Source organism: Cnephaeus nilssonii (assembly GCF_951640355.1).
Source record: "Cnephaeus nilssonii genome assembly, chromosome: 10".
Taxonomy (NCBI): Eukaryota; Metazoa; Chordata; class Mammalia; order Chiroptera; family Vespertilionidae; genus Cnephaeus; species Cnephaeus nilssonii.
In genome coordinates, this window is record NC_137081.1 from 86,388,871 (window position 1) to 86,402,235 (window position 13,365).

Sequence of the window (13,365 nt, forward strand, 5' to 3'; positions counted from 1 at the left end):
ATGAACATATTTAACCAAATTAATGTCCATGGGCCTCCCTTCAATCAAATCCAATTAAAGATCATTAAGTGGCAGCAGTTGAAGGACACTGACCAGTCTTTAATAACTGGCTCTTCCATGCTGAAAATCAAATTCTCCCATGAACATAAACATATCTGCATGATTGAAAGAACAAAAGTTTAAATAGAAAATAATTTGCTTTCAAAACCCAAGGAAAGAAAAACTGTAATTTTTGCCTCAAGGAGTTTGCTAATTATCTGGAGATGGGAAAAAAAGAAACATCTATAAAACAATATATTTTTAAACATCTATAAAACAATGTATATTCTTGCCAGTCAAAGGTGAAAGACCTTAGGGGTAACCTAGCAACAAAAAAAGAACCATTCGAGTATGAAGTATTCTATTACAGACAGGACTAATTGCTACTCAGCTAGTTTTTTAGTTGTTGATTTAGTCACAATTCTTACACTTTATATAATCAATTACACATCTTAGAAAGCAATTTTGAATATGTCAACAAATACAACCAAGGATGAAATTCATTTCTTCCCTAAGAGTATTGCTATTACATTAATAGTTTCTTTCAACTTAGCTCAAATCCAGAGCTTTTATTACCTAGTCCAGTGATGGCGAACCTATGACACGCGTGTCAGCACTGACACGCATAGCCATTTCTGATGACACACGGCCGCATGCCGAGGATGAAACATTTGCTGCTCCTGAGGATGAAACATTTGCGACTAGAGTCTTGGAGTTAGTTTTTTCCTCAAAGTGACACACTACCCGAGTTATGCTCAGTTTTTTGGCGAAGTTTGACACACCAAGCTCAAAAGGTTGCCCATCACTGATCCTATTCAAAAAAGCATTATTATTGGAGAACCAAGATGGCAGTGTAGGTAAATGCCAGTACTCGCTGCCTCTCTTAACCACATCAAAATTACAACTAAAATACGGAAAAACCATCATTCATAACCGCCTGAAATCTGGTTGAATGGAAGTCCTACAACTAAAAAAAGAAGAAAGCACATCGAGACTGGTAGGAGGGGCAGAGGGGTAGAACAGGCCAGTCCGACACCCACGTGTGGCATGTTTTTTGTTTTGTTTTATTTTGTTTTGTTAAATATATTTTTACTGATTTCAGAGAGGAAGGGAGAGAAGTGAGAGAAACATCAACGATGAGAGAGAATCACTGATGGGCTACCTCCTGCACACCCCACACTGGGGATCGAGCCCACAACCCAGGCATGTGCCCCTGACCAGAATCAAACCTGGGACCCTTCAGTCTGCAGGCTGAGACTCTATCCACTGAGCCAAACTGGCTAGGGCTTTTTTAAATTATTATTATTATTATTATTATTATTATTATTATTGATTTCAGAGAGGAAGGGAGAGGGAGAGAGTGTGAGAGAAACATCAATGAGGAAAGAGACTCATTAATGGGACGTGTGGCACGTTTTTAATCAGAAGGGACATCTCCCCTGCCGAGGCCTCCCATAAGGAACAAGGGGTTCCCAGCCCAACACCAGACCCCTAGCCCAGGGTTCCAGAGCTGGGAAGAGAAGTCCATGTAACTTCAGGCTGTAAAAACCAGCCAGATTATAGTTGAGTGACATGGAGGCTGTTGGGAGTCCCAGGTGTTCCTCTTAAAGGCCACTCTACCAATTTCAGGAGACATAACAGCTCTACCTAATATATAGAAACAAAAACAAGGAAATAGTCAAAATGCAGAGACAAAGAAACTCGTCACAAATGAAAGAACAGAAGAGAAATAAATGAAATGGAAGCAAGCAAACTACTGGATACAGAGTTCAAAACAATGGTTATAAGGTTGCTCCAGAATTTTAATGATAATTTCAAAAACATGAAAAAGGACTAGAAAAAATGAAGGCTACACTAACTGAAATGAAGAATACTTTACAGAGAATCAACAGTAAAGTAGATGAAGCTAAGAATCAAATAAGTGATTTGGAATATGAGGAAGCATAAACACCCAATCAGAACAGCAACAATAAAAAATAATCCGAAAAATGAGGATAGGGTAGGGAGCTTCCGGCACAACTTCAAGCGTACCAACATTCACAGCATGGGGTTTTAGGAAGGAGAACAGAGAGAGCAAGAAATTAAAAATACATGAAAAAATAATGACAGAAACCTTCCCTAATTTGGTGAAGGAAATAGACTTACAAATCCAGAAAGCACAGAGTCCCAAAGAAGAGGAACCCAAAGAGACCCACACCAAGATACATAATAATTACAATGCGAAAGGTTAAAGGCAGAAAGAATCTTAAAAGCAGCAAGAGAAAAGCCGTTACCTATAAGGGAGCACCCATAAGACTGTCAGCTGATTTCTCAACAGAAACTTTGCAGGCCAGAAGGGAGTGGCAGGAAATATTCAAAATGATGAAAAGCAAGGACCTATAACCAAGATTACTCTACCCAGGAAAGTTATCATTTAGAATCAAAGGACAGCTAAACAGCTTCGCAGACTAAAGGAGTTTATCACCATTAAACCAATATTATATTAATGTTAAAGGGTCTTTTTTAAGAAGAAAAACATAAAATATATGAACAGTAGAATGGTAATAAATACATATCTACCAACAATTAAATCTAAAAAATAAAATAAACGAACAAGCAGGACAGAAACAGAATCACAGATACAGAGAACATTTTGACTGTTGCCAGATGGGAGGGGGGTTGTGGGATGGGTGAAAAAGATGAAGGGATTAAGAAGTACAAATTGGTTGTTACAGAATTGTCACAGGAATGTAAAGTACAGCATAATACTGTCAATAACAGTCTAATAACTCTGTATAGTGTCGGATGGGTGCAGGATTTATCAGGATGATCACGTATTAAGTATGTAATATCTAGTTGCTGGGGTGTATGCCCGAGACTAATATAATAGCATATGTCACCTGTGATTGAAAATAAATAAATATTTTAAAAATAAATAAAGGGAATTAGAAAATAAGAAATAAAAGAAATTAATAAAACCACTGGACAGACAGTCAAATTACAGCGGGAAGGCTGGGGAGTGTTGGGGAGTGGGGGGAAGAGATCAACCGAAGGACTTGTATGCATGCATATAAGCACAACCAATGGACACAAGACACTGGGGCTGGGGCGGGGCGGGGGAATGAGGACATGTGACAGGGGGTAGGGGAGGCTGGGGAATGGGGAAAAGGTCAAAAGGTCAATGGGGGGGGAAGGAGATATATGTAATACTTTAAACAATAAAATAAAATTAATTTAAAAAAGCATCTTTAGGACAGTTAAGCATTTTATAGAAACATGCTACCTAAAGACAAATTCTTTTCTGATAATGGTAGGCACATCGCAGAGTGTCAGTCAAAAGGCCTGGGTTGGGCTCTGGCTGTGTCCTTCCTTACATGTATATCACTTTGGGGGAAATCACTCAAACTTCTTTACAACCTCAAGATATTCAAAATTTGAAAGTTATGCTATGATTTAAGATCCCCAGCAATTCTGAAATAGCTAAGATGCAATGAGGTATCCAGAGTATGAAAAAGTTCTTGTTAACAATTGTCCCTTTGATGACTTTATTTATACAGTAATTCACTCTTTTCTTTTCTTTCCCTTCTGTATTCACAAGAATTACCCCTTGTCCTCAAATATCAGTACAAGCTACAATAAACTAAATACAAATAATGGACAATGGGTCAGAACTCAAGTCTCAGTTATTATTTTATTTATTCAACCTACGACATGCCAGGGACTTGGTGAGGCACTAAGGATAAAGAAAGGAATAAAACACAGTTCTTGCCCTCGTGAATGGAAATGCTTCGCAGTGATATGCACTGAGAAGGTAAGTCAAGCAGGATGAGGCACAGAGAGTTCCCTTAGAGTGGGAGTGCTGTTCCAGATGGCCTTTGTAACGAAGTGACACTACAGCCGGGGTCTGGATGGAAGGCGGCAGACAGCCATGATGACACGGAGGGAGCAAGTGTTGCGAGCAGAAGGATTCCTAAGCACAGAGGCCCCAAAGCAAGGAAAGCTTAGAATGTTCAAAATCAGCGAGGCCAACGGAATGGCAGCCGAGAGAACTTTGGGGAAGAACAAAACAAGATGTCATCAGAATGGTGATCAGCACCAGACCACGCAGGGCCTGGAGGGCCATGATGAGCACTGAACTGCCGTCTCCATGTGATGGGAAACGTCTGGAGGATTTTGAACAGGGAATTAACATCGCTTACGTTACATTCTAAAAGGATTGCTCTGATTGCTGTGTGAAAAATAAACTTTAGGTGCTCTGACAGACTAAAATTAGGAAAATTGGTTAGGCTAACACAAGAGCTCAGGTAAATTACCATGACGGCTCTCGCTAAGAGAAAAGTAGCTGCTACAGTGAGAACCGTTGGGATTCTAGGTGTATTTTTAAAAGGAAAGCCAACAGGATCAGCTGATGAACTCAAGGTAGGTTATGAAAGAATGTCAATGACACCTCCATAGTTTTTGGCCTCGGAAAGGGGGTAAATGGAAATTAAGTCTTAAGACCTAGTAACTCTTATCAAGACATTAAATTCAACTGCTCAGAAATAGCATAAGCATCACTTACATAAAACTGATAAGGCAAAAACAGAATGACCGCTTTTTCTACTCACCATTTGCAGATTGTATCATGTTTCCAGATTTTTGGACTTCATCAAACTTTGTAAAAATTAAATTCAACCTATATGAATGAAAAAATATAAATTAACCATCACTGAAAAAAACCAGTGATACAAACCCACCTAATAACAAAGACAGTGACTATAACAATAACAACTTCAACAAGCACTGACCTGAGGGCTCTAACAGACAGATCTTGTTTAACCCTTGTAACAGCCTTATCTGGGATTATTACCATCCCCATTTTACAGATCAAGAAATCAAGAACCCCACAGCTTGCATAGGTGACACAGTTAGGGTGGAGATTCCAGCCCTAAGATTAAGAATCCAGAGCTCGTGCTCTCGGACATTATATTAAATTCACTGATCTATACAAAATGAATATACACTATGAAAAGCATATATTTCTGCCTAAGCACAGACTGCTAGTTACTTAGGATAAAGATTTTTAAAATGCTCTAAATATTACAAAGGCTTTTCTTTTCTATGATTTATGCTTAATTTTAAAATGCTGTAAATAATTTCTCTACAAACATTGTAACTGGATAATCTTCATCTTAAAAAAAAGCAACATGACATTAATTTTTTATTAGTGGATCATTTTCACCTTGACATTTAAATTGAAGCAAAACTCAACATTCTATCTGAGTGACACCAAAAATTAGAGGTAAGTTGGGGGGTGGTGGGGGGTTTCAAGAAAAAAGAGGCTTTCCCAAGCAAACACAGATACATTTGAATAAGTATAAAGGTTAAGATACCAAGGTAATGTACTTCTGCATTCAAACCTATGCCATCCATTTCAGGGACCTAATTTGAAATTTTAGCACTTTCCTTACAGACAATCCAGTCACACAAGCTCTAACCATTCCAACCATGTTTGTCTTTTCTTTCCAACCAGAATGGAAATTCCTTGGGGGTAAAGATGGGAACTATATTCTTGTAGTATTCTATACACACCAAGTACTATGTCCTGCAGGCGAGTTTTATCACTATGTGAAAAAGCTGGTACCTAATGCTATCCCCTGCCCTCACTACAGAAAACTAGTTATTTCAATCATTCTGCCCTCAGTTCATGGGTTCATTCACTGAACCTCGCAGAGTTAGCTAGATGCAGAATGTGGAAAGTTCTTAATCTCTAGAGCTCCTATTTCATTCTATTCTACTTAGAATTCTAAGTAACAGGGGAGCCAAAATCCCCTTCCTAGAATATTCTATAATATACACTTAAAATAATTTCCTAAAAACAAATACCAGTGCTCTCACAGTCAACAAGCCTCACCCTTACACTCAGACCTTCTCCTTGGCTTTTTAGTCAACTACTCTTTAATCTGAGCAGACAACCAAAAATTCTAAGATATCTGAGCAAGGATTCTAACATGAAGAAGAGAGACCATCATTAACAAAAACATACCCAACTTAGAGAAAAGAAGAGGCTATGAAAAGCTTTTAAAATACGTCACCAATACTTCCAAAGAGATAAAATATTGCAAATCATAACAGCAAGCAGGGGAGCAGCCCTTCAAAAATGGCAGAATAAGGAACTCAAAACATCTGCTCCTTCAAAGATACTAAGAAAACATTAGCAAAATCGCATTCTACAAAATTCTGGAAATTAACCAAAGGCTTACAACAATCCGAGGATCATTCTTCAAGAAAAACGGCTGAATCTTGGTAAGAATAGCAACTTTTCTATTGTTTTCCTGTGCCCTATTTCCGTCTCCAACACACCAGCCGAAAGACAGCAGCCTCACGATGACAGTGGACTGAAAACCAGCAGCCTCCCGCCCCTGGAAACAGTTGAGCAAGTTTGCAGCTCAGTAAAAACCCCATCCAGCCTCTCTCGGGTCCTCCTTTCCAAGATGACCAAGAAAAGAAGGAACAACAGCCATGCCAAAAAAGGCCTGCGCCACGTGAGCCTATTCCTTGCATGAACTGCACTGAATACGTAGCCAAGGAAAAGGCCATTAAGAAGTGCCCTGGCCGAAACCGGTTTGGCTCAGTGGATAGAGCGTCGGCCTGCGGACTCAAGGGTCCCAGGTTCGATTCCGGTCAAGGGCATGTACCTTGGTTGTGGGCACATCCCCAGTAGGGGGTGTGCAGGAGGCAGCTGATTGGTGTTTCTCTCTCATCAATGTTTCTAACTCTCTATCTCTCTCCCTTCCTCTCTGTGAAAAATCAATAAAATAAAATTAAAAAAAAAAAAAAAAAGAAGTGCCCTGGCCAGTGTGCCCAATGGTTAGACTATCGGCCTGTGGACTGAAGGGTTGTGGGTTCGATTCCCAGTCAAGGACGTGTACCTATCTCCAGCCCTGGTCAGGGCGTGTGCAGGAGGCAACCAATCAGTATGTCTCTCTCATGTGGATGGTTCTCTCACTCTCCCCGCTCCTCCACCCTCTGTTCCACTCTCTCTAAAAATCAATGGGAAAAATGTCCTCTGGTGAGATTTTTTTTTTTAAAAAAAGAAGTTCATCATTCAAAACACGATAGAGGCTGAAGCCATTAGGGATATTCCAAAGCTAGTGTCTTAGGGGCCTCTGTGCTCCCCCCACTCGCCCCCGCCCCAGCTGCCTGAAAAACCCCCTACTGTGTGAGCTGTGCCTCTCACAGCAAGGAGTCAGGATGCTTCTCCGGAAGCCTGGAAGGACAGAACACGCCAGCCCCACCCACTCAGACCTGCGGGCGCTGTCCCACCACCTCCCATGTGAAAAACTAAGTCCTTAAGGACTGAAGAAATGTTCTCTGGAAAAAATAAAATGGGCCCTGGCCAGTTGGCCTCAGTGGTCTGAGCGTTGCCCAGGGACCGAAGGGTCACGAGTTCAATTCCCAGTTAAGGGCATGGATCTCGGGTGCAGGTTGATCTGTGGTCCTAGTTGGGGTGCATGCAGGAGGCAACCAGTGGATGTTTCTCTCTCACACCCATGTCTGTCTCCCCACCCCCTTCCTTTCACTCTCTCTACAAAAAAAAAAAAAAAAATCAATAGAAACAATATGCTCTGGTGAGGATTAAAAAAATAAAATGAAAATTGTACTAAAATACCCATTCCCAGACAACTGTCATTATCTGACCTGTCTGGCAAATCCTGAAACACCACCCGCCCCCTTTAACAAGATTTGTCTTTTTTTGAACTGATCCAGAGTTTGCCCAGTGAAAGACCCTTTACCCCAAGCATGTCAAATTCGTGGCCCAAGGGCTGCATGCAGTGCACAACGAATATTTTTGCAGCCCAGCCAATATAATGGTGTGTAAGAAACATTTTAATAAAAATTTCATAACTTAATTTTTACAATATCCTGTCATACGTAATCCTAATATATAAAAACCCAGAGTACATAACATCCACAATGACCGGAGGCTCGACCCACCAGAAGTCAGTACTGGGTTGCCGTGGCGACCCAGCACTGACTGCCTCAACTGCGTGAGCCTGAACCCAGCACTGACTGCCGAGGGGGCTGCGGATCAGGCCCGAAGAGAGAGAAGCAGGGTCTGATTCGTAGCCTCCATGGCAGCTGTTGATCAGCACTTGCCTCTCTCTTTTGCTCCGGGTCTGGCCAGCAGCCGCACCTCTCTTTCTCTCTGGCCTAAGCTGGGGCTGCTGATCAGCCCCGCCTCTTTAATCAGGCCCGTTGACAGGCCCAGAGACACTGACTGGCATAGAAACCGACCAATCAGAACCAAATCTGGGTGAAGTGTGAGGAGCCAATGGCTGCCTAGGAGGCAGAGCTTTTGACGCTGACTGACATAGAAACCGACCAATCAGAAGCAAATCTGGGTGAAGTGCGAGGCACCAAAGGCTGCCTAAGAGGCGGAGCTTTTGGCACTGACTGGCATAGAAACCGACCAATCAGAACCTAATCTGGGTGAACTACAAAGGCAGAACCTAAGGTGGGGGCTGAGGAGGGGTTTTAAGGGCAACAACTGTTTGGTGTAAGGTGTAAGAAAGCGGTTCAATTTTTTAATGACTGGTTTGGCAGTATAGTGCATATGGCTGGCTATCAGTCCAGATATAGGGATTATGCATTTTTGTCTGCCAAGAGCATCTCCTCCTGATGAAAAAGGCTTTTCCCCCATTTAAGCAATCCTATCCTATATAATCTCTCTATACTACTAAAAGGGTAATATGCTAATTAGACTGGGTCAACTGGCCATCTTCTGGACATCCGACTTCCTTCCAGACAAAGCCATGGTGGTGGGGGCCGAGGCAGAGGCCGTTAGGGGCAATCAGGCTGGCAGGGGAGGGCAGTTGGGGGCGAGATCAGGCTGGCAGGGGAGGGCAGTTGGGGGCAATTAGGCAGGCAGAGGTAGTTAGGGGCGATCAGGCCAGCAGGGGAGAGCAGTTAGGGGCGAGATCAGGCCAACAGGGAAGGGCAGTTGGGGGCAAGATCAGGCCGGCAGGGAGAGCCATTGGGGGTGATCAGGCAGGCAGAGGCAGTTGGGGGCGAGATCAGGCCGGCAGGGGATAGCAGTTGGGGGTGAGATCAGGCCAGCAGGGGAGGGCAGTTAGGGGCAATCAGGCAGGCAGGCAGAGGCAGTTAGGGGTGATCAGGCAGGCAGGCAGGTGAGCGGTTAGGAGCCAGCAGTCCCAGATTGCGAGAGGGATATTTGACCACCAGCGGTCAAACATTCCCCAAGGGGTCCCAGATTGGAAAGGGTGTAGACTGGGCTGAGGGGAACTCCCTCACCATGCACAAATTTTGTGCACCGGGCCACTAGTTATTAATAACGAACTACAACGTTTGCTAATGACTGATTTCTATAATCATGTTGCATTCATTTTCCTTATGCACAGGCGCACCATTAATACTAACAGCGAATACTTTAGCAGCCAATTGCCACGTCATTAGTCTTATACTGACTTATTTGGTGTGCGCAATAGAAAATATTATGCTTTCGGAGAACAAGAAAAATAGGTTTATTTGTGTTACGCTTATCAGTCCAGATATAGGGATTATGCAGTTATTTGTGCAGTAATTTGTGCAGTTATTCAGTGTCTGGTAAGTTAATGTTCAAAGAAAAATATTAATTTTTATTAAAATGTTCTATTATTTTATGTTAACAATTACTCAGTTATTTTAGCCCTTTGTATCCAGCATGTCTCTATCGAAATAAACCTACGTTTCTATGAAAATTGAAGCTTTTGTTTTTTTGCGGCCCACATACACTTAATTCTGGTTTATTTGGCCCATGTTAGCCTCTGAGTTTGACATGCTTGCTTTACCCTGACACCATGATCAAAAAGAATCAGGGACAACTGATTCACAGGGCAGCTGCCTGAGGTGGCAATCACAACTGGAGCCAAGAAGCTGACCAAAGAGCGTACAAGGAAAAACTGAAAAGCTCTGACATATTCCTGGGAACTAGAAGGCCACACATGTGTGCAAGGCCGGGTACCTGCCCGGGAAAGACCCAAGAAGGCACTGTCTCACCTCTGGCAGTCAAGGGGAAGGTGGAGATGCACAGACTGCCAGCGAGGAAACGGAAGCGTGCCCCAACATACACAGAGAGCCCTCAGCAAAGGCTGGGAGATACACTGGTTGAAAATCTATTCAATCGTTAGCTGAACTCTAAGCTAACCAAGCAAGGACTTCAGTAGTCACACACAACAACAGAATGCAGACTACAGAATTGGTTCAGGCAAGTCACTAAACAAGCAATAAGCAACTAACACCATCAACAACAAGCCTGGGGAGGGGGAAGAACATGATTTCCAGAGGTGCCACAAATATAATTTGAAATGATGAGTTTCAACAAAAAAATTATGAGACGTATAAAGTAATAAGAAAATATAGCCCATACACAGGGAAAAAAATCAATCATCAGAAACTATCTTTAATGGAAGCCCAGACACTGGAATTAACCGAATGAAATCTACCATTATAAGTATGTTGTAAAGAACTAGAGGAAAGTATAAGAGCAATGTCTCAACAAATAGATAATATTAATAAAGAGAGAGAAAACATAAGAATCAGGTAAAAATTCTAGAAATAAAAAGTACAATAATTGCAAAAATTCACTAGGGACTCAACAATGGGTTGGAGCTGCAGAAGGAAGAAGGAGCAAACTTAAACATGAGTCAATTGCAAATACTGTTTGAGAAACAAGAGAAAAAAACAACAGGAGGGGGTGTAAAAAAGAGCAGCAACTAAGAGATCATCTTCCTACAATACAAACATATACATAATGGGAATCCCAGCAGAGAAGAAAAAAAGGAACAGAAAGAATATGTAAAAAAATAATGACTATAAACTTTCCAAATTTTATATAAAATATTAATCTATATATTAAAGAAGAAGTTTTAACAAATTCTAAACAGGATAAAGTTAAAGAGAACCTAACCTGGATACATGATAAGCAAAATGTCAAAAGAAAAGACAAAGAGAAATTCTAGAAAGAAACAATATAGAAGCTGCTCATGTACAAGGATCCTCAATAAAATTAGTAACTGCTTTCTCATAAAAAACAATGGGGCCAGGAAGCAGTGGGATGACATATTCAAAGTCCTGAAATTAAAAATCTCAACCAAGAATTCTATAACCAACAAATTTACCCTTCAAAAATGAAGAAGCCCCTAGCCCGTTTGGTTCAGCGACAGAGCGTCGACCTGCGGATCAAAGGGTCCTAGGTTCAATTCAAATCAAGGGCACGTACCTTGGTTGCAAGCTCCTCCCCGGGCTGGGCCCTGGTGAGGGCTCGTGCAGGAGGCAACCAATCAATGTGTTTCTCTCACATTGATGTTTCTCTCTCTGTCTTTCCCTCTTTCTTCCACTCTCCCTAAAAAATCAATAGCAAAATATCCTCGGGTGAGGATTAACAACAACAACAACAACAACAACAACAACAAAAGAAAAAATAAAGAAGCAGCAGCCCTAACTGGTTTGGCTCAGTGGATAGAGCATCGGCCTGCAGACTAAAGGGTCCTGGGTTCGATTCCAGTCAAGGGCACATGCTAGGGTTGTGGGCTCAATCACCAGTAGGGTGCGTGCAGGAGGCAGCCAACCAATGATTCTCTCTCATCACTCGTGTTTCTATCTCTCTCTCCCTTCCTCTCTGAAATCAATAAATATATATATATATATATTTTAAATGAAGCCGACAGCATGGAAGGACCTGGAGAGTATTATGCTAAGCGAAATAAGCCAGTCAGAGAAAGACAAGTATCACATGATCTCACACATATGTGGAATCTAATGAACAAAATAAACTGACGGAAAAAATAGGTCCAGAGAGATGGAAACATGGAACAGACTGTTGACTCTCAGGGGAAAGGGGGGTAGGGGAGATGGGAAGAGATTACCCAGAGAACATATATGCATAGCCCGTGGACACAGACAATAGTGTGGTGAAGTAGAGTCTAGGGTGGGGCAGGAGCGGGGTGGAGGGGTCAAAAATGGGGAGACTGGGGGACATCTGTAACAGTGTCAACAATAAAAATAAAAAAGGATTAAATCAAAAGAGGAATTATAAAATACTTTGAGATGAATGAAAATGAAAACACAATATGCCCAAACTTACAGGATGCAGCTAAAGTAGAACTCTTTAAAGAAAAATTTATAGGCATAGATGTCTATCTTAAAACAGATCTCAAATCAATAACCTGACATTCACCTTAAAAAACTTGGTGGGGGTGGGGAGAGCAAAACCAACCAAACAAAAGGAAGAAAAATGACAATTAGAGCAGAAATATATTTAAAAAAAAAAAAAGCGAAACAGAAAAACATTAGAGAAAATCAACAAACCAAAAGTTAGTTCTTGGAAAAGACCTTAGCTAGAATGACCAAAGAGGAAATATTCAAACTACTGGAATTAAAAGATGAAAGAAGACACATTTCTAATTGTCCTTAGAAAAAAAGAAAAATTACAAGAGGGCGTTACGAACTCTGTCAAAAATTAGATAACAAAGAGAAAATTCCTACATAGACACAAACTACCAAAATGGACTCAAAAAGTAACAGAATCCTAATAGACCTAGACCAAAAGACATTAATTATAGCAATCAAAACACATCCCCCTAAAGCAAAGGCACAGATGGCTTCATACCTGGTGAATTCTAATAAATGTTTAAACAAGAATTAGTACCAATCCTTCACAAAGTCTTTGAAAATATAGATGAGGATAGGGGCAACTAGGTAGAGGAGAAGAGGAATAAGGGAATCCTGCACTTTCCAGTCAGCTTTTCTATAAATCTAGAATGGCTCTTAAACACAGACTAGCCCAGCCAGTGTAGAGCATTAACTGGCTCAAGTGGTAGAGCATTAACCCATGACCAGGAGGTCACGGTGCGATTCCAGGTCAGGGCACGTGCCAGGTGCTGCAGGCTCCATCCCCAGTAGGGGGATGAGGGGTGCAGGAGGCAGCTGTTCAATGATTCCTTCTCATCACTGATGTTTCTATCTCCCCTTCCCTCTCTCTGAAATCAATAAAAATATATTTTAAAAAATAATAAAGTCTTATGAGGTAGGTAAATAGATATAGAGATAGAGCTATCTCTCTATATAATAGATAGACTATGTGTAGAAATAGATAGATATTCCTAAAATATAGAGAAAACACTTTCCAACTCATTCTATGAGGTCAGCATTACAGTACCACCAAAAGCAGAAAAAGACGTCACAATAAAAGTGCTGCAGACAAGCTGCCAGGCGGCACGGGAGAACCATCAGCCGGGCGCTGGGAGGATTCAGGAAGAACGCCTTTATTGCAGATGCACTAGCGCGGTGACTCAGTCTCCACAGCCT

At 41.5% G+C, this 13,365-nt stretch overlaps 1 protein-coding gene across 8 annotated transcripts in view; it reads right to left on the bottom strand.

Annotated features, from left to right (window-relative positions):
* The window catches only part of CLASP1 (cytoplasmic linker associated protein 1), a 273,855-nt gene that overhangs the window by 141,652 nt on the left and 118,838 nt on the right, over positions 1-13,365 (bottom strand). For all 8 annotated transcript variants that reach the window (XM_079782856.1, XM_079782851.1, XM_079782848.1 and 5 more), the window contains one exon: positions 4,626-4,693. In XM_079782856.1, the coding sequence (XP_079638982.1) occupies positions 4,626-4,693 (68 nt within the window). The remainder of the gene's footprint in view (positions 1-4,625; positions 4,694-13,365) is intronic.